This window comes from Malaclemys terrapin, chromosome 3 (assembly GCF_027887155.1).
Source record: "Malaclemys terrapin pileata isolate rMalTer1 chromosome 3, rMalTer1.hap1, whole genome shotgun sequence".
Taxonomy (NCBI): domain Eukaryota; kingdom Metazoa; phylum Chordata; order Testudines; family Emydidae; genus Malaclemys; species Malaclemys terrapin.
In genome coordinates, this window is record NC_071507.1 from 127,495,849 (window position 1) to 127,522,149 (window position 26,301).

At 42.2% G+C, this 26,301-nt stretch overlaps 1 protein-coding gene across 2 annotated transcripts in view; it reads left to right on the forward strand.

The window, feature by feature from the left end:
• The first annotated feature begins 291 nt into the window (after positions 1-291).
• The window catches only part of PDSS2 (decaprenyl diphosphate synthase subunit 2), a 164,787-nt gene continuing 138,777 nt past the window's right edge, over positions 292-26,301 (forward strand). For both annotated transcript variants that reach the window (XM_054023858.1, XM_054023859.1), the window contains exon 1: positions 292-998. In XM_054023858.1, the coding sequence (XP_053879833.1) occupies positions 697-998 (302 nt within the window). In that variant the 5' untranslated portion in view covers positions 292-696. The remainder of the gene's footprint in view (positions 999-26,301) is intronic.

The window sequence follows — 26,301 nt, forward strand, 5'->3', positions numbered from 1 at the left end:
TGGGAAAGGGCTGGTGGGGGTGTCACTATGGGTGTGATGGGGTCTCTGGGGAGGGACTGGTGTTGGTGTCACTGGGGGTCTGACAGGCTTCTTTGGGATGCGGGGGCTGCCTTGGGTGTTTCATCCTGCAGCCTCCCCCATACAGGAAGCAGCGGAGACAGGACGGGTGGATTGGAAGCAAATCCCTCCCTCGCCCCCCGCCCCTCCTCCCAGCTGAAGCCGGAAAGTGAGGAAGCGGGAAGGGTTCTAATTCCATGATTGTCGTTGCTTTACGTCTTGTGTTTTGCGACAGCTAAGATGGCTGCCCCCATGGCACAAGCAGCCCGGGCTGCCGGCTGTGGAGGCAGAGCGAACATGCCCCGTGGGGAGCGGCGATAGCAGTAGCATAGCCCCTGCTGGGGAGTGGGGCCGGGCAGCCCCGCGTCCCAGGCAGGGAGAAGGGGACCCGGGTCGCAGGGGTTGAGGGCCCGGGGGCCAGGCGCTGCGCGGGGAGAAGGGCTGGACACAGGGGGTGGCTTCGTATCCGGCCGCCCCTGGAGAGGAGCCTGTTGGCGGCGGTGACAGTAGTTGGGGTACAGTCGGGCACGGGGGCACTGGGGGGCTGGGCAGCATTAGCGCAGCTAGGCTGGGCGCGGTGCGCGAAAGCTATTGGGGGGCGAAGCGCAGGGGTGGGGAGTCTATTAAGGGGCTGGGATAATGTGTCCCCTGGTGTTGTTGCGTTGGGGGGGCAGCTGCTCCCGGCTGCTGCTGCCGCCGCCCCCTGGACTGTGGTCTGCGCGGGGAGGAGGCGGCGGAGTGCGGTGGCGGAGGGGCCTGTTCTCGGGTTCCCCGTCTGCTGCGTCTCACTGGAGTAAAGTGGTGTCCGAGGCTGAGAAGATCGTGGGGTATCCGACCTCGTTTATGAGCCTCCGCTGTCTGCTGAGCGACGAGCTGAGCAACATCGCCATGCAGGTCCGCAAGTTGGTTGGGACTAAGCACCCGCTGCTGAACACCGCCAGGTAAACACCGGGGCCCACGCCCCTTCTGCCATGGGTCCCCTTATTCATATTTTGTGATTGTAATACATAAGATGGAGGTAACCTGTCTTCCTCCACTGAGACTCCTGTTATCCCTTCCACGAAGGGAAACCTGCCTTTGATAATGTCTGGACTGTGAATAGTTGCTCTTTAATCAGGGCTCTTGATCTGGTACAAAGTGAGATTTTTTAAGTCCTTAGGGAAATTGTAGATGTCACATTACAACATACTCCTTTTCTCAAAGTCATCCACTTTCAAAGGAGGGAGACTAACCTACACATTCCCAGCAAAGTCTTCTATCTAATAATGGATGATCTCTTATTTGATGTTTGCATAGAGCTTACCTCAGTGGGGACCTGACCTTAGTTGCGTCACTAGGTGCTACTGTAATAGAAATAATAAGACTTATTGAGCTTGGTTTATTTGTCAGGAGTTCAGGATTATGAAGCTCCCTAAGAGGGAGGTTGGCTTTATACATAAGGCTATGTTGTTGATTATGTTAACTGAAGCACTTTCCATTTTAAAGGGTTTTAAAACAACTGACACATCCTCTTGGAAATCCTATCTTAAACTGTGCTACACTTTTTTTGTTTAGGCATACAATCCACAGAAATGGAATTTGAATTTCCTTGCATCCATTTTTATTCAAAAATTTGTCCGCTTCCAGTACATCAGTTGGAGAGTGAGTGATTTATCACATTTAGAGTATGCCAAGAACTGTCTCACTGTACAAAGCTAACCTTTCTTCATTAACCATTGTACTTTCCAAATGTTGAGAACCACATTTGGAAGAAACCACCCAAATGAAGGAAAACAGGAAAAACTAGTCAAGTAAAGATCTCAGAATTATGCATACGTTAAACATATATTTTGTTAACAAGACTTTTTCAGACCATTTCTAGTGTTAGAAAATTAAGATGGTTACTGGCAAGTTTGTCCAGGGTGGTGGGACATTTGAACTCAAGGGATAGGATTATCTCACTCAGTTTTTGTGAAGGCAAAATGCTGATGAAGATGTATATGCTCACAAATAATCAAAAGCAAGGTTTGTTCTGGACAGTATTTCTTTTTCAATTTTAAGACACAAGAATCTGTGTCCAGATTACAGAACTTTTAAAGTATATTGTGTTGGTATGTTCTTGTGACTTTAAAAAAAAAATTGTCTCCTTTAAAAGATGGTATTTTACATACTCCTATCACTAGAGTGGAAGAGATGTTATTGGTGAAAGTATATTGAAGATTAACAGGACTCAGATTTTGTATGCATGGGCTTTTGTGAACAGGTTTAAAATGAAAAGTAACTTTTGTTCAAAACAAATGCTTAATTTCTCTTTTTAAAAGAAAATCCCAGTTGCCTAGTTTTCATGAGCAACTTTATAACACTTGTGTTTCAAACTCTGAATTAGTTACTATAAAAATATAAGATATGGAATGCTTGGATTGACTTTTCTCCAGATGTTAGATTAAGTATGCCAGGATAGTGTAATATATGCACAATTCTGATTGCATTGATCAAATTGTTAAAATAGAGATAATAAAAGATAGAGATAAAAATATAGTTTTAATAAAAACTATTAAAAAGAAATATCATTTACTTTTTGTGGACTTTTGGCGTATTTGATGCCAGTAGGTTTTCAGTAAAAGGCATATCTATTGAAGATTGGTGCAAAAATACACTTTTCTAAAAAACAAAGACAATCAAGAATACTGTATTTTATTCACACTTTTTTTTGTCTTAACATCCCCTGAGAAGGATATCACTTCTTTCAGATAAATGTTATGGCCAGTGTATCATTTATACTGCCACTAAAGGAAATAGAACTGTTCATGTGCATAAATTATGGGACACAGTTTACTTTGTAGCCATTTTATCCTAGGGTGGGTAGTGGGGAAATAGCTGCGTTTTAGTTCCATATAGAATTGCTTGTCATGATAGACATAAGTAGGCCTAGATACAGTGTTCATGGATTACTACAGAAAGAAAAGGCTTGGATTATCAGGGTTCTTTCAAGTGGAGTTTTTGCTCCTTGCAGGTTTTGGACTATATCTTAATTTTCATTTGTATCCAAACACTTAAACTGAGAGGTACAGTAGCTTTAAGATGGCACAGTTTCTGGTAAATTTTAAAAATGATTTAAAAATCAACAAGTACTCAATCACCTCAAAATTTGCATTCTAATTTAAATGAATTTGTCATCCCAATACTTGCTTATCAGTTAAAAACAGCTGTTTCCAAATATTGCTTCATAGTGTGGGAACTGTTTCCAGTTCCTCTGTCTGTAACTTCTTGTAACGGGCTCTCACTCACCTCTCATGAGCATCCCCTGTCTCAGTGTGTGCCTGCACTCACACGCACTCTCTCTCTCTCTCTTTGTGATGAGTCTTCGGTGACTCTGAGCCGAGTCCCACAGAGTCTGTATATGAAATACAAATCAAACCCCTTCTGTGATATAAGTACAACAGGGGGCCTATCTCAATGCTCTCTAAATCTCTATCTGCAGCCATGTTCCTGGGCTCGATCCTCAATCAGTCCAACAGGGCATATTACAGTATCCTGGTTCAAACGGTCTCTCAGACCCTTTGGGCACTCTCAAATTGTCCCTGTTCTTTAAGCAGTCCCAGCCATCACATCCACCAGGGTTCTCTCCCTAGAGACTCTTTGCCTCTCTGGGCTTTTCTAGCCCCAACTCTTCTGCTGGGCCACTAAATGAGTTCAGTTCCTCTTCTGGGGTGCATCAAAGTCCAGGTCACTTTCCTAGTGGCTGCAGGGGGAGGGGGAAAGAGACTCAGGCCCACCCTCTATTCCAGGGACCATCCAGATAGCAGCCATCCACTGCATGCCTTTAGTTAAGCTGCATTACTGCTACAGTTGTCTGGGCCACATCCCCATGGACACAGCTAATTCTTCACCCTCATCTCTGGGCCTTGTCCTTGTTGAGTCCCAGCAGCCAGTCCGGAGCTCCTTTGCGTTCCCCTGGGTCTCTGCCAGAACTTCTCTGTCCAAGGTCCCATAGCTCCCTCAGCCAGCCAGGCACACTATCCATGCTCTGTCATCAAGGAACTGATCTCTGCTCTGCAACTCCTTTTATATGGGCCTGCTGGGCCTGGATTGGCTGCTTCCGGCAGCTCCTCTCTGGCTCTGTCCCATGCCACTGCTCTAGGCTGCTTGGAGGACTCTCTTCACTTCCCTTTTCTGGGGCGGGGTCTGGCAGGGCCACAAGGCTCCAGAAGGTGGTCTCAGGGCCTAGTCCACTTTATCACATTTGTGTAAATATAAGCACACTCATATAATATCAGGGTTGGAAAGGACCTCAGGAGGTCATCTAGTCCAATCCCCTGTTCAAAGCAGGCTCAATCCCCAAATTTTTATCCTTGTTCCCTAAACGGCCCCCTCAAGGATTGAACTCACAACCCTGGGTTTAGCAGGCCAATGCTCAAGCTATCCCTCTGATTTAGGTGTAAATTACCCATAAAACATTGTAATCTGTTACTTATTAAAAATAGTGAGGTAAAAAGAGTTACTTTAATATCTTGGAGTTTTCGCATTTGTGCTTTTTACCAAAGATGCCTGTGTAAACTGAGTTACAAATACTCACTGCACTAATTCAGAAGGCATGAAATTATGTAATCTCACTGTAACAGTGTTGCACAGTTGGAGGACACTAGAGTTGTATTGTTATATTTAGGAGAGTATTTAGCTTGAAGACTCTTGATTAGTGGTGAGGATGCATGAGCAGGTAAGAACCTGGTTTGCTGTAGGATCCCAGGCCAAGTTTGCAGAGGTGGCAATTACGAAAAACATTTCTGTATTTATAAACTAAACCATTACTACAACACACACGGAAACCCTGACGAAGCATCTGACGAAGTGGGAATTCACCCACGAAAGCTTATGTTCCAATACATCTGTTAGTCTTAAAGGTGCCACATGACTCTGCTTTTCATGGAAACCCTAGTAATTGTTTACCAAGTCATTTTTCAGAGTAGAACTGTTTCTGAATGTAAATTTCCTTAACTCTGTTACCACCTCATTAAAACGGAAAGTGTGTTAAACATTTAATTTCACAATTAATTAGGATGACTATGAATCCCTGAAAACCGTATAGCTGTGTTTTCATTGCCTTTATCTGGTGTCCCTATTTTTTGCAAAGCTGACAGTATTGTACTGGTTAAGGAGGAGGGGACAGGGACAGGGGTTTGTGTGAACCCTGGGAGCCTGGCCAACAAGCTGAGCTGTTGAAATTGACATCAGGCTGCCAGAACCTGCATGTGCTGCCTCTTGTGGTGTTGCTCTGCACTCCATCACCCATAAGCCCTCTCGGTGAGATACATTCCACCCAACAGATGAGACCACTGCTACAAGGTCAGATTAACATGGAGTTGCTTGCTCTGACTCTGGGCAGTGGTTCAATTGGTGTACAGGCTTCTAGTGACCCAGCCTGTGCAGACATCTCTTTTCCTACTCCTCCTCATCCATACCCCAGGGGCAAGCAGGACACTGCAGAACAAAGATAGTAATGTCATCTCTTGTGATACTTAAACCCCCAGCTCCAAGAGTCATGAGAATCTCAGCTTTCATTTAAAAATAAAGTTTTTAGCCCTCATGTCTGACAGAGAAAAGCTTGGAAATGTGAACCCTAAAGACTCTCAACCTAAAGGTAAATACAATCCCTCCTCCTCTGATATTTATTTAAAAATACAAACTAGATATTTGGGGGCCTGACTCATGATTTTTGAATGCTTCAGGTTGGCAGTACTGAGAGTCTATTTCTAGGGGAAGGGACAAGTGATTGTGTTAGACATGTATACCAGGTGTTCCATTTTTTCATTTCGAAGACTGACAATCCATTAATGCTTTTTATTTATTTTTTGCACTACAGTCTCTTTCAGGGGTCTCAAACTCAAATGATCACGAGGGCCACATGAGGACTAGTGCATTGGCCCGAGGGCCTCATCACTGACACCTCCCTCTCGGTGCCCCCGGCCCTGCCCTCACTCCACCCCTTCCATGAGGCCCTGCCCCTGCCCTGTCTCTTCTCCACCTCCTCCCCTGAGCGCGCGGCTCCCTGCTCCTCCCCCCTCTCTCCTGGAAAGTGCTAAGCGCCACCAACAGTAATGCACCTCACTCAAAGGACAAAACACGCACTTAGTTAGATTTACTTCTGTTAAAGCCCCCGCACTGCACTGGGCTGCACCACCACTCCACCCCTGCTCTGCCTCTTCCAGGGGTGGCAGGTTTGTATAAATTTTGGTGGTGCCCAGAACCTGCTTCCCCCCCCCCCCCGAAACTCCACCCCCACCTGCCTAAGGCTCTGGGAGGGAGTTTGGGTGGGGGAGGAGGTCTGGGGTGCAGGCTCTGGTATGGAGTTTGGGTGCTGGGTGCAGGCTCCAGGCAGGGGGTGGGGGGTGCAGGCTCTGGGATGGAGTTTGGGGATAGGAGGGGGTGCAGGGATGAGGACTGTGGGGTTGGGGATGAGGGGTTTGGGGCATTGGAGAGGCTCAGAACTAGGGCAGAAGGGAAGGGGAAGGGCAGCCTGCCCTGGCCAGAGTGGAGGGGGGCACTAGGACCCTGAGGCAGCAGGTGATGGCGGAAGCCGGCAGAGCGGAGTGGAGTCAGCATGAGCTGCAGGCTCCGGGGCAGTAAGTGAGCCCAGGGGACACTCGGGGGAGATGCGTGGGGGTGGCAGGCGGGGCCGGGGGAGAGACCTGGCCCCAAACGTTGGGGAGCAGGGAGCTTAGCTGCCACATAAAATAACTTGGGGCGCAGGGAGCTTGGCGGGCTGCAGGGAAGAGCTCCGCGGGCTGAGTGTGTTTGAGACCCCTGGTCTATTTGGACTGGAGAAATAGACTGGTTAGTTTCACTTTTGTTTTTTGTCAGGTCCACTTTGTGATTCATGCACTGTCAGGAGGAGGGTTTACAAATTAACACTTATTTCTTGAATCCTACCCCAGGACAACATATATGGAAGATGTGTGAAGGAAAATGGTGAATTAGGGGAATAAAGTCCTGGTGGCGTGGTGGTAACTTCCTGCGAAGAGCAGGAGCTAAGACTAGTTGCACCAGACACTTTCATTTGTTAAACTTATAAATATTTATAAGTTTATAAAAGAATGAACTGTGATTCGGAGGTGGATTAGAGCTGATAGATTTTACAAAAGCAGTGAGTTTTAAGGAGAGAATTGAACAAGGAGAAGGTGATTGTTAATGTTTGAGGCATAATGGTAGCATGGAAGAAGGTGGCAAGCCATGAATCAGGTGGACCATATTCCTTTAATCTATCTAGTTGCTGAACTAGAAACACAGAACAAATTATTCAAGAATAATAGTGTTTACTAGTTAGGATATAACATTTTCATGTGTGGTAAACTTTAGTAGTTGGTCATCTTTTCCCTTAATCTTACCAATTTTCAATATTGGGAAACATCAGAAATAATCCCATGTCTTCTTAATGGCATCTTAAGAAAATACTTCAGGTAGCAGAATGACCTACTGAAAATGGTTTAGTCTGGATGATTGGTATCTGTAGACGGAGGGAGTGCATGTGTTTTCTTATTTGGATGTCTGGCTGATCTGCCTTGAATAGATGTGGAGATTTGTTCTATCGCTGGGATGCTGGAGTCATGAGGGCCAGTTTCTGTTTTGTCTGCACAGGTTCATTGGGGTAAAACTTTTTCTCCCTCTGCCAATTAAAACTGTTTTGACTGAGCATTAGTAGCTTTCTTCTATGTTACATTTAAAATGTACCATTTTCAAGGCTTGAAAAACACAGATGCCCACTTACTTGCCAGTGGCTAATGAAACTTTCTCTGAAAGCAGCCAGCAACAGGATAGTGAAATTGACAAGTAATGTATCTGGTCACTTTATAGCTTCTGCCTGTAGACAGCTTCAAAAACTGATGATGATGATTTAAGTTTCACTGAGTTGCTGAGGATGTAAGGGACCTCAGAGGCATAGACGCAATCTTCTGCTGCTGGGTGGGAGGTTAAAACAAGTTCTTTTTTTTTTAAATTTTGCAACATGTTATAATGAAAGTTTTATAAAATATGTGTCTGCATCATGGAGGTGATTTGAACATCCATGATGTTAACTATAAGGGCATCAATCCTGTAATGACATTCTTACAAATGGATCCCTGTGCTTACATGGAACCCTATTGAAGTAGTTGAAAGCACTAACAACCACCACCACCACTAAAGCAGACTATTCTGGTATAGTAATCGCTGGCAGTACTATCAGAAATGTGACGAGATTTCTCATATTTGGTATATCTGCCACTAATTGCATAACTATTGATATATTTGTCTTTAGATAGTGTAGAGTAGTAAAACACATGAAGGCTTTACATGTTAGGAGTGTTGGATAAACTGAAACTGCTAATCAAGTATTAGGCATGGGTTTCTGCCACCATATTCATAGCCAAAAGAGTGATTCTAAGAATCTGGAGATTTGGTTTCTTCGTATGTATTTTGGCAGAATGAACTGTTAAGGAGAGCTCTTATGAGGGGAAAAAATAAGTTTTTGTTAGGTAGAAAGAACTGGACATAGCTTCTGCATATGTGTGTAAGGCGCTCCAGTCCATATTAATCTGATTACCTTTGTATTTTTCCTCTAATCTCTTGCTTTAACTTTAATTTACAGTTCAACCTTGAATATTGTCTTGTGGAGATTTGGGCAAGGATGTTTGGGTGTCTGTTATGCTACATCACCCTCAGCACCTGGCTGCAGCAAGGAGGAATATGAGAAACAAATATGTGCTACTATTCTCTCCTTCCCAGATAGTTTTTTTTGGTTCACTTTCCACATGAATAGTCCCATGTCCTGTCACTGCTGCTTCACGCTTTGGCCAGTAGCAGTGTGAAATTGACATCATTCTTATCAATTTTACTTGTTACCAGAGAGTTTTGAGCAACTCTATAGGAAAGCTGTCTGTCAGCAGACTCGAGAAGACAGAAATGCATCAGTTATCATTCAGTTCACATCTGGAAGGTTAACTACACAACAATAAAGGTTATAAAGTTTTTTTGTTTTTGCTTTTGTTTTTTTAATAAAATGAATGATTCAATTCTGTTGAAATTTGTGATGTAGAGCTCCTCAGTTGCAAGGGCATCCTTCACTCTAATTGGATCATTCAAGTCCTTATTAAAAAGTGTGGGATTTGTTTTAAACAAAATTCAATTCAAAATTGATTTCTAGAGCAACTTTCATATGGTCCTTTTGGTGGTGGTGACCTATTTCAGAATCAATGTGTATGGTATTTTTAATTCTGTAATACATTCAGTGTGATTGAGTTAAATTGATAGCATGCTTGCAATGCACTGACATCTCTTGGTTGACAGTGTTACCTCTTGAGATTTTTGTGTGTGTGTACACTTGCTGTACTGTCCTGCCACTGTGAGGTTGTGATAGGTAATGGTCCCAAACAAGCAATCCTAAAGAATTAAAATGTAAAAATATTGACTTTGCATATAATCTTATCTTTTCATTTTCTAAGATTCACTTTTTATTTGTACAGTATTCATAATTTAGTGCTCATGAAAGGAATGGGAACTCATGGTATAAAAACCATGCTATAGATAGTACTAGCTTTTAGCTATAGTGAATAGTGTATTAGTAGTTTTGTCATTCATTGTATAAGCTCCTCCACACAAATATTACCAATGCACATCTAGTCATAAGGTACAACAATCTTTCTAGCTGAATCCTTTGCCTCTCCTAAGCAAAGTACAATTGGGTATCAGTTTTGTGATGTGGACTTACAATAACTAGGGATTTGGCTGAGATAATTAAATCCATTTTCACATTTGACAACTTCACATTTATTATTATTGCTAGAATTTTCATTTAAGCATCTGCAGTGAACCCAGGTTTTCAATACTTATACGCATAGTGCCTTAGCCTGCCATGCAAAACAGTCTTGGTAAATGAAATGTGCTCAGTAGGAGAAGAGGCTGGCTAGTATATCCTGATGTAAATAATTCCAACAGAAAATGTGGTGGTCTTGACATCAATCATTTCTAATATTTTCATATGGAATCTAGATTTCCATGGGAGCACTTGCGTTATGCTGATTTGTTGCAGAGAGTACATTTCTTGCAAGTCTTAACATTTCAGCAGAATTTCACATACAACTCATTTTGGCAAAATGGAAAGCTTTGGGATTTCTTAACTTTGATTCAGCGCATATGAAGAAGAAATTGAATGTATAATGAACCGAATATGAATGCCAGTCAGCCCTGACAAGAGATGGCACAAATGACAGCTAGTTACTGTTACAAAAATGAGATGAGCTTAAACTAAGAGAACAAATGGGAATACCCGACAAAGGATCAGTCTGGACTGACTTGTGATGCCATTAACCTGCTGCACACTCATTGTACTTGACACACATAGTATCATCAGCTCTTTTAAAAAACGGCAACTATTTAGGTTCACATATACTCTTCTTCACTGTATAGCACAACTGAACTGTAATTTGTATATACAAGTATTAGAAATTGAATGTACTACGGGGCTAGTGACATGTCAGCGTGTTTGTTTCTGGCAGCAAAAGACAACTGATGAATAAGTTCAAAAAACAATACCACATTTCTGAATAAAGAAGAAAATTGCGGCTATTTATATAATAAAGTGAAGTAGTTTAAAAGCAATTTTCTTTCTAAACCAGGAAGGGAATTACTCACTAAATATGCCTTACACAAACTACAAATAATAATAAGTTTCAGAGTAACAGCCGTGTTAGTCTGTATCCGCAAAAAGAAGAACAGGAGTACTTGTGGCACCTTAGAGACTCTCTAAGGTGCCACAAGTACTCCTGTTCTTCTTTTTACAAATAATAATAAATGTCACAGCACAAAGTTTAGATACTTGATAGGATATGTCTACACCACTTCTAGACACCAACGGCTGGCTTGTGCTGACTTGGGCTTGTGGGGCTTGGGCTGTGGGGCTGTCTCATTGCTGTGTAGAGTTCCAGCTTGGGATGGAGCCCAAGTCTGGAAGTCTACACAGCAGTAAGACAGCCCTGCAGCCCGAGCCTCGCGAGCCCGAGCCGTAGACATACCCTTAGAGTCAGAATTGTACTTACAGCCCAGGGCTCTATTTTGTTACTTGTGATATTTTTCTCCTCTCTTTTGCTTCTGCATTTAAAAAGGCTAAAATTCAGTTTCCAAGCTTGTTTTTTTTCTTATTAAGGCTTTTTTAATTGAATCAGTTACTTCAGTAACTTTTAGAATCCATTTGTGACAACTCTTGTTTATTAGATATTCTCTTTCCTTCTGTCCACCTTTTCTTTCACAACAGTTGCCTTCTACTGTCTCCCCCTGGTATTCTAGAACAACATTAGGGCCCAGTTTATTATTATTTGAGGTCATCCTTCTCAAAATTCCACTGGCATGATAATGCAGATTCCTTTACAGTTATATTGTACTTTTATATTACATGAATAAATTTCTAGACTTTCACAAAGAGGACAAACATAAAAAGCTAGGAAAGCTGGAAGGAGGTTTCATTAGAGGATGGGGAACCCAATATCATAAATTAATATTTATTTTCTCTATCCCACTTCTGAGTGGTTTAGTTTGCTTCAGGGGAAGCAGACTGTCTACCCTGCTTGCCCTAGAGGAACTGCTTCTGGAGACAAACCTGACAGACTTTAAAGGAATACCATGAATTTGAAATCTAGTCTATTTCATAAATTGAGTTAAAAGCAGTTTCATAAACTACTTGTCATTGAATTTGCCATTGTTGATTCTTGTTTTTTAACAATTACTTTTCCTGTTTTGAAAATAGTTTTCTTCTCATTTACAAATTGAGAGGGAATTTTTCAAGCTGTGCCATTTTTTATATCTTAAATTAATTGTTCTGCTGCTGTATATGTGCACTGGCAGCTTTTTCAAGACCTGTTATGTAGTAGAGGTTAGGATTGAGCTCTGTGTCTTTTGTATAGAAATTGTGTTTTTTGCTTAATGAAATTTCATTTATTTTTCTGTTTCACTATGAGTACCATATCTGTATCATGCTTTCAATATTATGCTTTTGAGAGTCCATAGTATCTTGTAAAGTGTCTGAATAATTATAAAAAAAAGTTAACTATAAAAACAAATCCTTCCCCAAGCCAATGCAATGGTACAGAGGCAATGCATCTGTCTACAGGAGATCAATTTATCATCTGTCCCTGTTCCCTTGTGCCCTGGCAGACAGAAGCTAGAAATACTGTGGAATCTGTACATTATACTTTTGAGGCTCTAAAGCAGGGGTCGGCAACCTTTCAGAAGTGGTGTGTCAAGTCTTCATTTAGTCACTCTAATTTAAGGTTTCGCTTGCCAGTAATACATTTTAACGTTTTTGGAAGGTCTCTTTCTATAAGTCTTTAATATATAACTAAACTATTGTTGTATGCAAAGTAAATAAGGTTTTTAAAATGTTTAAGAGGCTTTATTTAAAATTAAATTAAAACGCAGAGCCCCCAGACCAGTGTCCAGGACCCAGGCAGTGTGAGTGCCACTGAAAATCAGCTCACATGCCTACCCCTGCTCTAAAGAGAGACACCGACACTCTGAGTCTCCCTATATAGTGTGAGTCATTATTGACAGGATCCAGAGGAAATAGTATTTAGCCCTCATTTGCCAGAAGGAGGGGTGCTGTGATGCGAGTCCCTTTTGATGTTCAGAGTGCACAAGACCCAAGGGAGTGGGAAGAACAGGGACTTGAAAGAGGGTGGGACGACATCCCTCCTTGCTTCACCACACATTGACGCAGAGAATAGAGCTCATTAAAGGTGTTTCTGTTGTTGGATTTTATAGTACGTAATAAGATACATCTTTCATTTTGTTCATCATATTAGCTTTATAAAACTGATACAAATAGTCTTGTTAATAGGAAAGTAGGCAATCAATCCATTTAACAACTGTACCGTGTCATAGCAACCAACTTTTAAAATAACAAATTCCAAAATGATGTGATCAAAAATGACATCAGAGAACAAATGTTTTATGTTGTTGTTATAGCAACAGGAATATAGAGATTTTTTTTGTTTGTGAATCATTGGGATCATATTTCTGTCATGTGACTTTTGGACTTGCAGAATTTTTTTAAATTGACCGTACTGACTTGATCTAATAGGTGTTTTCTATTTCAATTTTTCACCCTCTGAAAATGGGGCTGGCTTAACACACAACAGATATTATAAATGCTACATTTAATCTCAATTATTCCTTTTCTTTCTGAGACTTTGAAAGTGTGTTTGGGATGTTTTGTGCTCCTCAATCTGTTTCCTTCAACACTCAACTTTACCCTTTCAGTTGCCTCTCTAAATTACAGACTGCTGGAACTCATATGGATATTTATTGAGCTAGTGTGGGTGATGTAACTGTGAAGTTTTATTTCCTGTTGACTTTCCTCTTCTTAGATTTTTTTTTAAGCAATATGTTTATTTTATATTTTTTTCCCTAAGTGAATATAGCATTAGTGAAGGATGCCAGACTGATAGTCCTGAAGTTTGGCATGTTGTATCTACAAAACAATTGTATGGTGTACAGTGGAAATGCTGTCAAATCAATGTGCCCCAACCTGGACTTTGAAGGACCACCTCTAGGGGTGAAATGGCAATTCACTCTTTATGTCCTTTTAATCCATGTTCTGCTGAGGCCACCAAAGGAGGCTATTGCGATAAAATTGAGACCATTAACATGTTTAAAATAGTCTACCACATAGCCCATCAGATGGGAATTGTTGGTGGTATCAATCTAAGGTTACATCTACACTAGCACTTTTGTCGATATAATTTATGTCGCTCAGGGTGTGAAACCCCACTCCCTGCCTCGAGCGATATAAGTTACACTGACAGAAGCGCTGGTGTGGACAGCAGTAACGTAGCTACTGCTGCTCATTGGGGTGGTTTAATTATGTCGATGGGGGAGTTCTCTCCCGTCGGCACAGAGCAGCTACACGTGGGATCTTACAATGGCACAGTTGCATTGGTACAACTATGCCTCTGTAAGGTCTCTAGTGTAGACATAGCCGTAGCTCATGTCTACACTACAGAGTTAAGTCGACTTAAGTTACATTGACGATCATAAACTGCTATAATTACATTGCTTGTGCATGTTCACACAAAGATAATTGTGTCAGCGGAGTGTGTCCACAGTTGGTGCTGTTGCACCGACAGCGAGAGCAGTGCACCATGGGTAGCTATCCCACTGTGCAAATCTCTATCTTCTGCTGCTCGGAGTTCTGGGAATGGATCGCAGTGCATCGTGAGGGCAGGCTCACCGTCCCATGATGCAGTTTTCTCAGTCCCATCGTTCCATGGGCTTCTGAATACATTTCATGCTGTTTTTCATCTGCCCATGTAAATTGTGCTCCTGCCATCTCTGCCTGAAAACATGGATCCTGCACTGCTGCCAGTCTTGTGATGAGCATAATGAACACAACACATTTGATCCTGCAGTATTTCATGAGCTGCGAATCTGAAAATGAATCTGTGGTGACTGCCTTTCTGTGTGCCGTGGAAAGAAACTATTCAAAATTAATGTCGGCATTCACGGAGAAGCTGCACCCAGTGACACAAGTTCAGTATTGAACTTGGGAAACAAGCATTGAGTGGTGGGATCGGACTGTGATGCAGGTATGAGATGCTGACCAGTGGCTGCAGAACTTTTGGATATGCAAAGCCAACTGCTTAGAACTATGTGTGGCGCTTGCCCCTGCACTGCAGCGCAAGAGCTGCCATCACGGTGGAAAAGCAGGTGGTGATTGCTGTGTGGAAACTGGCAACTCCAGACCACTATTGGTCAGTTGCAAATCATTTGGAATTGGGAAGTCAACCATGACGGTTCTGGTGATGCAAGTGTGCAAGGCCATTAATCGCCTCCTGCTCTGAAGGACTGCGACTCTGGGCAACGTGCAGGACTGCGATTCCCTAACTGCGGTAGGACTATTGATGGCATGTATATCCCAATTTTGGCCCCAGACCATCTTGTGACAGAGTATGTCAACAGAAAGGGCTACTTCTTTACGGTATTGTAGGTTCTGGTGGATCACCGGGGCCATTTCATGACATCAATGCAGGGTGGTCTGGGTAGGTGCATGACACACACATCTTCAGGAATACTGATTTGTATAGAAAGCTGCATTCAGGGGCTTTCTTTCCAGACCAGAAGATTCCAACAGGGGATGTGGAAATGCCCACAGTGATCCTGGGAGACCCAGCCTACCTCTTACTCCTGTAGTTCATGAAGCCTTACACTGGAAACCTTGACAGCAGCAGGGAGTGCTTCAAGAACAGGCTCAGCAGGTGCAGAATGACTACTGAATGTACGTTTTGCAGTTTAGACCTCAATGAGGAAAATATTCCCATGGTCATAGCAGCCTGCTGTGCTCTGCGTAACATTTGTGAATCTAAGGGGGAAATAGTTTCCCCAGGAGTGGAGTGTTAATGTGGATCGTCAGGCAGTTGATTTGGAGCAGTCAGGTACCAGGGATATTAGAGGGGCTCAATGTGGGGCTATTTGAATCAAGAAACATTTTGACAATGAGCCGCTGTAATGCGTCTTTCTGTAATGCATTAAGCCAGGCATTGTTTCCTTGCCACCTTGAATGACCCTTGTAATGATTCCTGCCTGAGCATTAATTGGAGTTTGCAAATGTGCTATTGCCACTATGTATGAATTTCTGCAGCAACCCTCTGTGTGTAGGACTCAAATAAAGAATCATTGTATTACTAAGACTAAATTTTTATTAAACAGCAATACACAGATTTCCATTTCTTATAAGGGACGTGATACAGAGGAGCATTCTCTCAAATGAGCACTCTCTCACAGCTGTGTGTAAGTCCAGTTGTCATTGTGAAAGATGTCCCTAAGGGTGGAGTATAAGGGGTACTGTGATGGGTTGGGAATATGTGAGGGATGTGTGGGGGAGGGAGTTTGGGAAGGGCATGGAACGCAGTTCTGTATGGGCTGCAGGGGGAGTTGAACAGGGATGTGTTCCAACTGCAGCTCCATCAGGGACCTCAGCATCTCTGTTTGTTTGGTCCTCCGTAACCTTTATCATTCACTCCTGCCCCTCTCTCCTCTCCTGGCTACCCATTCTGAGTTTTTCATTTGTCTCTTTCCACACTCTGTGCTCGTTAGCTGTAGGATCAGATGATTGAGGCACTTCTCTAAACATGTCATCCTTATTATTCCTTGTTCGCCTCCTTATCAGACTGAGGCGCTCTGCTGGTGTGTAGGAGGTGGTTTAGGAAGGGGATCAGTACCAGCGCCTTGGGACACTATTCTGAACACTGGCACCATTTTCCACAGGTGGGGGTGACTCAAAGCTGATATCTCACTACTGAGACTACCAGAGGATGCAAGGATGCATCTCCTGCATTGTGGCTTCAGACCAGATCCTTATGTTGTTCACCTTGGTTCCTTTAGAAGTAATTGTCAATTGGCATGGCAAGTGGAGGAAGAAACAAGCTGCTCTGACAAGGAACCATCGGCAGAGGATTGCAGAGTACCTCCAGGAAATTTTTCTAGAGATCTGTATGGAGGATTCCCAGGAGATCTCGGTATGCATTAATAAACTTTTCCGCAGGGCCCACATTGCGTAGCTGTAAAGGGGAACAAGAAACAGATGCAAACAGACCTGTTGTTAATTTCTATCCCTTCTCCCACTGGTATCATGTAACAAAATTAAGGATACCTCTACCTCATGTCACCATGCAGTATCAAAGTAAAATGAGTACTTACCGGAGCTCCCCTTTCCTGCTTCAGGCGTGCCAAAGCCAGAGTACTGGGACTGGCAAGACTCCTCCAGCGTCAAAAAGAGGTCCTGGCTCACTACACCACCTGATGACCGTGTCATCTGTCCCACATCCTCCTCAAACTCCACTTCCTCATCCATCACTTCGTCCTTGGGGTTGTCTGCATTGGCCACTGCTTCAGTCCTCTCAAAGTATCAATGAGGCTCTTGGCAGTGGAGGTGGAGTCGCCGCTGAGGATGACATGCAGCTCCTTGTAGAAGCAGCATGTCTTCGGCGCCACACCAGAGCAACAGGTGGCCTGCCTTGCCTTCTGGTACATCTGCCTCAGCTCCTTGATCTTAGCATGACACTGCTGCGTGTCTCTTTCATGTGCCTTCTCCACTATGCTGTGAGCAAAGTTCATACGGCTGGAGCGGAGCTGTGACTGCACAGCCTCCCCTCCCCACAGACCCAACAATTCCGGTGTACTCCAGGTGGGAGTGCATTTGCTGCGGAAAGCTGGCATGGTCAGCTGGGAAGATGCTATGTGAACTCTCCACGCCAAGCTAACAGGAAGTGGAATTTGAAAAATTCCTAAGGCTTTAAAGACGGAGGGGCACATGCCTGTGTACCGGGCTGCAGGCAGTGGAGTTGAAACTGCTGACCAGAGCAGTCATGATGGGCATTGTGAGACCAGTTAGGGCGACATAAGCTAGTGCAGTGTTTACATTGACAGTGTCGCTCTAACTTTATCGTAAAAAGCTCTATGCCTCTTGTTGAAGTGGTTTTATTATGTCGACGTAGCAGGAGAGTTAAATTGGTGAGAGGAGTATTGCAGTGTGCACATTTCCACTGTTTTGTTAATGAAAGCTGACTTTTGTTGACAAAACTGTGTAGGGTAAATGAAGGCCTAAGTCAGTCTGCCTCAAGGCAGACGGTCAAGAAACAGGGCATGGACCCCAAACTGGTTGTATGTTCTATAATTAGATTTCACCAACCAAATAACAAGTGTGAACTCCACAAGCACAATAACAGCCTTAACATGGAGTCACAGACAGTCCCGTTGGGCACTCTGGCCTATCTTGCCACCCAGGCAAGCCTGCTTTTGTGATAGATGGTCCCTTACACCAAAAATCACAATAATAGTGAGATTACTCCCAGTCCCAAAGGACCAATCACTGTTCCTGAGATCTCAAACCAAAGACAACACTTGTAGTCAATCCTATAATACTAAAGAAAGATTTATTAAGTAAGAAAAAGAAATGAGCTGTTTACAAGGGGAAAGAGGTAAACATACACATACAAATGAGATGCAGTCTTAGGTTCCAAAAGGTAATAGAGCTACTATAATGTACAAACTCATTATGTCCTTTAGGGCTAACCAGTGCCAAGCAGCTTGGGGATTTCTTGCTTATGCTTAAAATTTTGCCCTATCCAAATTCCAGGCAGTGTTAACTCCTCCTCCTTAGCAGAGATTTTTATGCCCTTCCCCCAGTGTGATGGGACGAGGGCTTGTGCGTGTCTCCTTCATGGGTGTGGGGGAGGCAATCAACAAAGTCTTTTGTCCAATGATGTTCCACAATGGTTTGGTATATATGGGCCCTCTTTGTTGGGGAGAAGATGACACCTCTTGTTGTAAACTAGCATTTCACACTTGGTAATGCTTCTCTCCAGTTTTAGCAAACACTTTTATAGTTATAGAGAAAACACATAAATATTACCTTATAACATCTATACCCTATGTTATAAGGAGATTACTGCATGCAGCATCCTACAAGCATTTCATAAAGTCTAAACACGTTCTTATAACTCTATTTTAATAATACTAATACACAGGCTAGTCAGACTGGTTTCGAGCTATGCATTTGTCAGTGTTCAGTGAGGGCAAGGGCCTTGGCATGATCTGGCACCAGGTATGCCAGCATCACAAGTTCAGTCTCTCAAAATGTCAAATTTATATTTAATATGTTGTCCGTAGCTAGTACTGGTGCCTTTAACTTTGTGCGTATTTGGGAATTAGTTATTAAATGCTACTTTCATGTTCTTATAGAGCTTTGCAGTGGTCTAAACACCTCTTTGCTGGTTTCTGAATACTTTAGGAGGCACGCATACAATGGCATGCTTTAGGAAGTCTTCCATTAAAGCCTTCTTAAAGTCTGCATCATCCCAGTGCACAGGGCCATGATGAGTGGAGCTGCAGACAGGAACCACGTTGTGGTGTTCCGGAAGCTGGTGCAAAGGGAACAGGAAAAGGTTTAGGGAGGAACAGATTCCATCCCTGAACTGTTTTTAAATTCTACGGGTCCATATGCATCTTAACTCTTTCCAGTGAGAGCTCTGAAACACGTGTGTGTGTGTGTGTGTGTGTGTGAGATGGATAGATGGACTGAGGAAATTCCAAAGTAACAAGCTTAATCTAGAGTTAAGTGAAATAATATATCGTTATAGGAAAACACTTAGAAAGCATTGTAATGCCTCAAACACTCACAAATGTTAAGCCTGTAAAGTCAAATATTGTTTCTATTATGAGAAAAAACAATTAAGTTTTCATGAAAAACCTTTTCTGTCCTGAGATCAATAACAAATGAAGACAACCTTATAATTAAAGAACACAGGTTTGTCATCGGTGACTCCAAGAATTCAGGACACTTCTTAGTATCTTTATTCTTGAGATTGAATACTGCCATATTACATAAAGCAAGCTACACATGTTTGTATTATAGAGCCTACAGTCAGGAGGGTCTGTAAGTTTGTAACCCTCAACTTGACTATTAAGAGCAAAATTAAGACATCGGTCATAATTTTCATGAATGAGTTTACAAAGCTCTGAAACTTTTCATAAAAGTAATTTAAAAATCCTTTTTACAGACTTGGTATAAAGGGTTCACTAGGTACAATTTTGTAGGCTATAGTTGGCACAGAAGCAAAGTTAAGGTTTTTCAGATGACCTTATGGACTGATAGACTTTAAAGCCAGAAGGGACCACCATGATCATCTAGTGTGACCTCCTTCACATCGCAGACCACAGAACCTCACCCACCCACTCCTGTAGTAGCCCATAACCTCTGGCTGAGTTACTGAAATCCTCAAATCTTGATTTTAAAAATTTAAAGTTACAGAGAATCCACTGTTAACTCTAGTTTAAACCAGCAAGTGACCCATCCCCCATGCTGCAAAAAAAGGCAAAAATCCCCCAGGGTCTCTGCCAATCTGAACTGGGGGAAGAGCAGGGGGAAGCGGGGATTCCTTCCTGCCCTCCCCCCCCCCCCAATGGCAATCATTTAGACTCTGAGCATGTGGGTGAGATGCACCCGCTAGACACCCAGGAAAGAATTCTCTATAGTAACTCAGAGCTCTCCCCATATAGTGTCCCATCTCCAGCCATTGGAGATATTTGGTAATTGTGACATTCCCCTCTGGTGTTATCTGGACCGGTGATCTGCTAGGTCACTCCAATCCTCGACTCTGGGAGCCAGCCTTACCCTGCTCTGCTGTGAGAACCCCCACTCCTGGGCTGTTCACGCACAGCCTCTAGCATGTAAGCTGCTCCTTGATTGTGCAACCAAATAACACTAGCCAATATCTCCGGTCCCAGACACAACCCTAGGAACCTCTGTCTTGCCGTGTCCAGTTATGCCTGCTGAATACTGCAAGCTTATATCAGTTCATCAATTTAACAAAGAAATTGATATGCACCATGCTTGTTATCCCAAGGGGAGTCTCTGACACGCTTCAAACCAAATGCACTGCTTCAGGTAGAATAAACAAACAGATTTATTAACTACAAAGATAGATTTTAAGTGATAAGTCAAAGCATAACAAGTTGGATTTGTTCAAATGAAATAAAAACAAAATGCATTCTAAGCTGATCTTAACACTTTTAATGGTCTTACAAACTTAGATGCTTCTCACCGCTGGCTGGCTGGTTGCTCTTCAGCCAGGCTCTCCCCTTTGATCAGCACTTCAGTTGCTTCGTGGTGATGTCTGTAGATGGAGATGGAAGAGAAAGGAAGAGCATAGCAAATGTCTCTCCCTTTTATCATGTCCTTTTCTTCTCTCTTGGCTTTGTCCCCCCACTTCAGGGTCAGGTGAGCATTACCTCATCACAGTCCCAAACTGACCAAGGGAAGGGGGGGGGGGTCACTCACTTGAGAGTCCAACAGATCCTTTGTTGTTGCCTAAGCCAGTGTGCTTTTTTTTCCTGTGAGACTGGGCTGGGTTTGTCCCATACATGCCCTGATGAGGTGTGAACTGCCTCTTTGCTCTTGGAGAATTTTTGCCTGGGTTTACTTTAAGCCATGAGGACACACTCTCAGCCTCATAACTATATACATGAAATTACAACCTATAACATTACTATAACAACAATGCTCAATGCATCATGAGCCTTCCAAAGACACCTGACATGACAAACTTTGCATTAAATACCACACAATCATATTATAAGGATGACCATGGGGGTGCTGGGTGTTCCCCCAAGGTACAGAACGTCACAGTGATAACAGTAGGGGATGGGCTATATGCCATTGTAGACAACTCCTCGTACCGTCCTCTCTATAAACTTATTAATATCGGTCTTGAAACAAGTTAGGTTTTTTTGTCTTTGTTACTACCAGTGGGAGGCAGTTGCAAAACTTCACTCTGATGTTTAGACATCTTCGTCTAATTTCAAGCCTAAATTTGTTGATGGCCAGTTTTCATCCATTTGTTCTTGTGCCAAATTGGCTCATAACTTAAATAACTCCTCGGCTTCCTTGGTATTTATCCCTCTGATGTATTTATAGAGAGCAATCATAGCTCCCCTCAGCCGTCTTTTGGTTAGGTTAAACAAGCCAAGCTCTTCTGAGGGTATGTCTACACAGTAGAGAAAAACCCACAGCTGGCCCATGCCAGTGATCTCGGGCTCACGGGGCTCAGGCTGCAGGGCTGTTTCATTGCTGTGTAGACTTCTGGGCTTGGTCTGACCCTGGGCTCTAGGACCCTCCCACCCCACAGAGTCCATCTTTGAGTTCAGTTACATATTAGAGATGTGACAATTTTAGGTCATATTTGGCACACATTTATACCAAGACTGGAATTGATTTATGAAACAAGGGAATAAAAAATATCAATTGTGAATTTTTTTCCCTTATGGGCATATTGCAGCCAAATAGTAATTTACTTTGTAATGGGGTAAGTTATGATGAAAGAGACACTCATAAAACAGAGTAAAAATTCTAGTCTTTTTATATTTTTTTGTTTTAATAAGAGTCAGCTTTGATCATTTTATATCTAATTGTATTAACTATGACAAAAAAATTACAGTTCTTGTGGATCAAGTTAGTTTAGCTTTTCCTTTTTGCCCTCTCCTGTTACAGTATAATAAATACTACTTCTAAAGATGAATTGCAAAATCAAACATAAATAAAAAGTAAATTGGATCAAACAAAGACTTCTTTGTGGAGCCCCCATACCCTAGCCAGACAGTGGGAGAGACTTAACACCAAAATAAATGTAATCTTGTAAAATAATTTCTTCCTTTCTTAGAAACACTTTCTTGGTACTTTCTGGTTTACTAACGATATTCCAGAGTGTCATATTGCAAGTCCTTGGGATCTGATTGCAAACCTTGCTTTTCCTGGTGGAGAGGAAGGATAGCTCAGTTAGGGTGCATGCCCGTGACACACGGACACCCGCATTCAGTTCCCTGCTCTGCCGCAGACATCTGTGTGACTTTGGGCAAGTCACTTAGTCTCTCGGCCTCAGTTCTCAATCTCTAAAAAAGAGGCTAATAGTACTTCCCTACCCCACATGCTTGTTGTGATTATAAATACATTAAAGAGAGTGAGGTGCTAAATTAATGGAGACCATATGCTTAGATTGTATTGTCCATGTTATGGAATAATACATTTGAGATACTTCCTAATTTGCTGAAGGTTACCAAAAGGAATTTAGTGGGAAGAAAAACAACTTTAAAAAAGTTGGGTTTTTTTCCCTTTTGCTTTGCATTGCATCTTTTAATACATATTCCAAAGAAGGAGCCATCATTTAATACATTTGCTTCAAGGAAGTATTCATAAACAAATCTGTCTGTGATGAGATATACAAACCCCACTCTGGGCCGGAAGGGGTTAAAGGCCAGTACTGGGCCTAGGTAGTCCCACCCCTCCAATGCTGCAGAGCATGCTCCAGCTGGAGGAGTTGGAAAGGGAGCAACCCAGCTCAGAAGGGGGAAGTCTGGGGTGGAGGACAGACCTACCCTGAAGGCTCCTGACAAGGGCTCTGGGGAAGCCTCCCTGAGGGAAATGAGATTGTATGCTGAGCCCAGTTGGGGATGACAGTTTCGTTAACTTTTCTTTTCACCTTATCTGGGACTGAAAATGGGGACAGAAAAGCCACGGTACTAAATAACCTGGAGAGGGTTATTCAGAGGGGTTTGAGGGCCCTGGGTCAGAGCCCGGTGGAGTGGGCAGGCCTGGGCTCCCTTACCACTGCCCCCACTGCAGGGGGGGACTTGAACCACCTGTACTCCTCACCGCATCTATGAGTAAAGGAGGGCCAGGATTGAAAGACTGACCCACTGGGGGGGTGGGGATGGGGTTGGGGGAATTAGGAGCACTAACCACAAAGCAACTTAATCCACCAAGGACTCTATCACACTGTCCTGACCCCAAATGAAATAAATGTGCGACTAAGTTGGAGTATTAATCCAAGTATCCTTGACAAATTCCAGCTGAGGTAATTTATTCTGTATACCTACATCTTTCCCTGTAACTATTTCTATGCAGAAAGTGAAGTTGTGATTGCAGCATGGTCAGGCATACCTGTGCTAGCTTTAACCTAGCTAGCACAGGTAACATCAGCACTGAAGATATGGTGGCATGGGGTTCAGCACAGGCTAGCAATCCATGTATGTTCTGAGGCTCTCCAGCAGGCTGGTACTTGGGTTGCTAACCTGCACTGAAGTGCATACCACCATATCTTCACTACTGTTGTTACCTAGGCTAGCTAGATTGATAAAGATCCAGGCTTTAGTGCAGGCTAGCAACCCAAGTGCTAGCTTGCTGGAGAGCCTCAGTACGTACGTGGATTGCTAGCCTGTGCTGAAGCCCGTGCCACCGTATCTTCACTGCTGATGTTATCTGTACTAGCTAGGTTAAAGCTAGCACAGGTATACCTGACTATGCTGAAATCACAAACCCTAAAGTTTGTTACCTTAAGTACTTGGTATTATCTATGACACGTAATAGTGTATTTGTGATTGCTGGGATAGATGGTATACTTTTTTCACTTACTGTCTTTCACTCTAGAAGTGGTTGCATTTCAGTGATGGATGAAGCGATGTCTGGGTATAGTTTGAAAAATTATCTAGGATCATTTTGGTTGTTATAGACTGTGTAAATGTAAATATTAATAAAATATAGCAGTTTGAGATCTCAAAACAGTAAAAATATTTAAAAGTAATATTTAGGAATTCATAACTTGGTATAAAATAAACCATAAGGTTTCTTATATTTTCTTAATAGCACAAAATACATATAACATCTTGCAATCAGTTACTTCATGTGTACGTAAGGTTATTGGTACTGCCATCCCAATTTATTCTTTTTTTTGGTCTATGCGTAAGTAGTTCTAGCACACTTTTAGACTAAGGCGGGAAGTAATTTCCAGGTAATAATAATAATTATTGTTTTAGGTATATATGCCTTAGTGATGATGATTTCTAAAGTACAAAATAATGATGACATACCATGCAAAGCTCTCACATGCCTGAGGCTAATGGTCTGAGTACTCCAGATCCAGATTTCTCCTAGCTGATTAAAGTGTTGAAAAGGGGTTGATTTCATTAAATTTTTTTAAAAAACCTTGATACGTATATCTTTCATGTTAGAGTTTACATATCACTTTTTTTAGTTTGTCATGTTGATTTACAGTTGAAGTAATGCAGTATTTGTAAAAAGCTACCCATCAGAGAGAGAACAAATTTTCCCTTTCAAAACTTTTCTTTCCGCAAACTCCAGATGGCTCTATAATGTAGCATTTGTAAGTGGTATCCCCAAAAATGATGTATTCAGCATGAGAACATTACTTCAGCAATTTGTTATACACTTTTTCCCCCCTTAGAAACTGAGGTGCTTGCAAGCTCATCCCATTAAGGTCCGAGCTGAGGAGCTTGTATTAGTTAAGGTTTTGAGATGATCAGGATTTGGATGAGATTTCATCAGCGTGGGTATGGAGGAAGGGTCAGATCTTGAATTTGTTATTCAGGGCAAAGAGTCAAGACTTAGGCCATGTCTATACTACAGACCTTACAGCAGCACATCTGTACCACTGCAGCTGCGCCGCTTCAAGGAATTCTGTGTAGCCACTCTATGCCAACAGGAGAGAGCTCTCCTGCTGGCATAATTAAACCATCCCTAATAAGCAGTGGTGGCTATGTCAGTGGGAGAGTGTCTCCTAACAATATAGTGCTGTCCATACCGGCGCTTTTGTTGGTGACACTTACGTCGGTCAGTTGTGTGTTCTTCCACATCCGTGACCAACTAAAGTTTTACCCGCAAAAGTGCTAGTGTAGATGTAGCCTTAGATGTGACCTGGATGTCTGTCTGGGTCAAAAGAAATGTTCTTGTGTGTTTTTTTTTTTTTTTTTTTTTTTTTTTTTAAATTTAGTCTGAGTAATTTTAAGGTACCTTGTGATTCTGCAATCTTTCATTTGGGGATTTTGTTTAAGTAATGCTATATGAATGTTTCCTCTTAAGTCCAAGTAAGACCAAAAGTCTTAAAAAAAGATTTACAAACAGTTGCTTTTGGTGCTTTACTAGTCCCTTTCAAGCCAAATACTAGAAATAGCAGGGACCATATTCATAAGAATGCCTTAAAGCAAAGTACAACCTTATTTGTTGGAGAGCTATTTGAAGTGTGATATCTGTATTAGAAATACTGAGGAAATCAGTAATTGATAAGTCAATTTAATGAAAAATTATGTTTTTATTGTCTTGCGGTATAACTGTTTGTCTCCAGTTCTCACCCAGGTCAGTTGCTTGCAAAATTGTATGTTAGGTTCATTACATGCCTAGAACTTCTGGTATTAAAACTTAATCTGTATACTTTGTTTAAACTGCTGAATAGATGTCTGTCATTCTTGATGAATTAATAAAGCGTGTTGATTCGTTAAGAATAATTAAGTGGTCTGGTTTGAGAAATGCTGACCTGAGTGTAAAAGTTGACCTGAGAATAACTTAGTAAAATTAGTAAGTTTATACTCCCTGAACTCAAATAAAAGAGTGGTTATCCTTATTTAAATTCCATACAACAATGAGCTATCATATTGGCAAATCTAGTTTTAGATTTCAGCTTTAAAATCTAATTGGTACCCATGCAAATTCATAAATTTGTTCCTAATATATTTTAAAAATTCCTTTTGGCCTTAACTCCGCTGGCCAAAGATTTCTCCTTGTGTTCCTCTGCCATTCTTAGTTTTCTTCAATTCCTAACTTCTGATTTATATTCATTACTATCAACCAGCTTCTCCTTTCTTTCAGTTGTTTCTTTTGTTATTTTATTTTATAAAAATTAT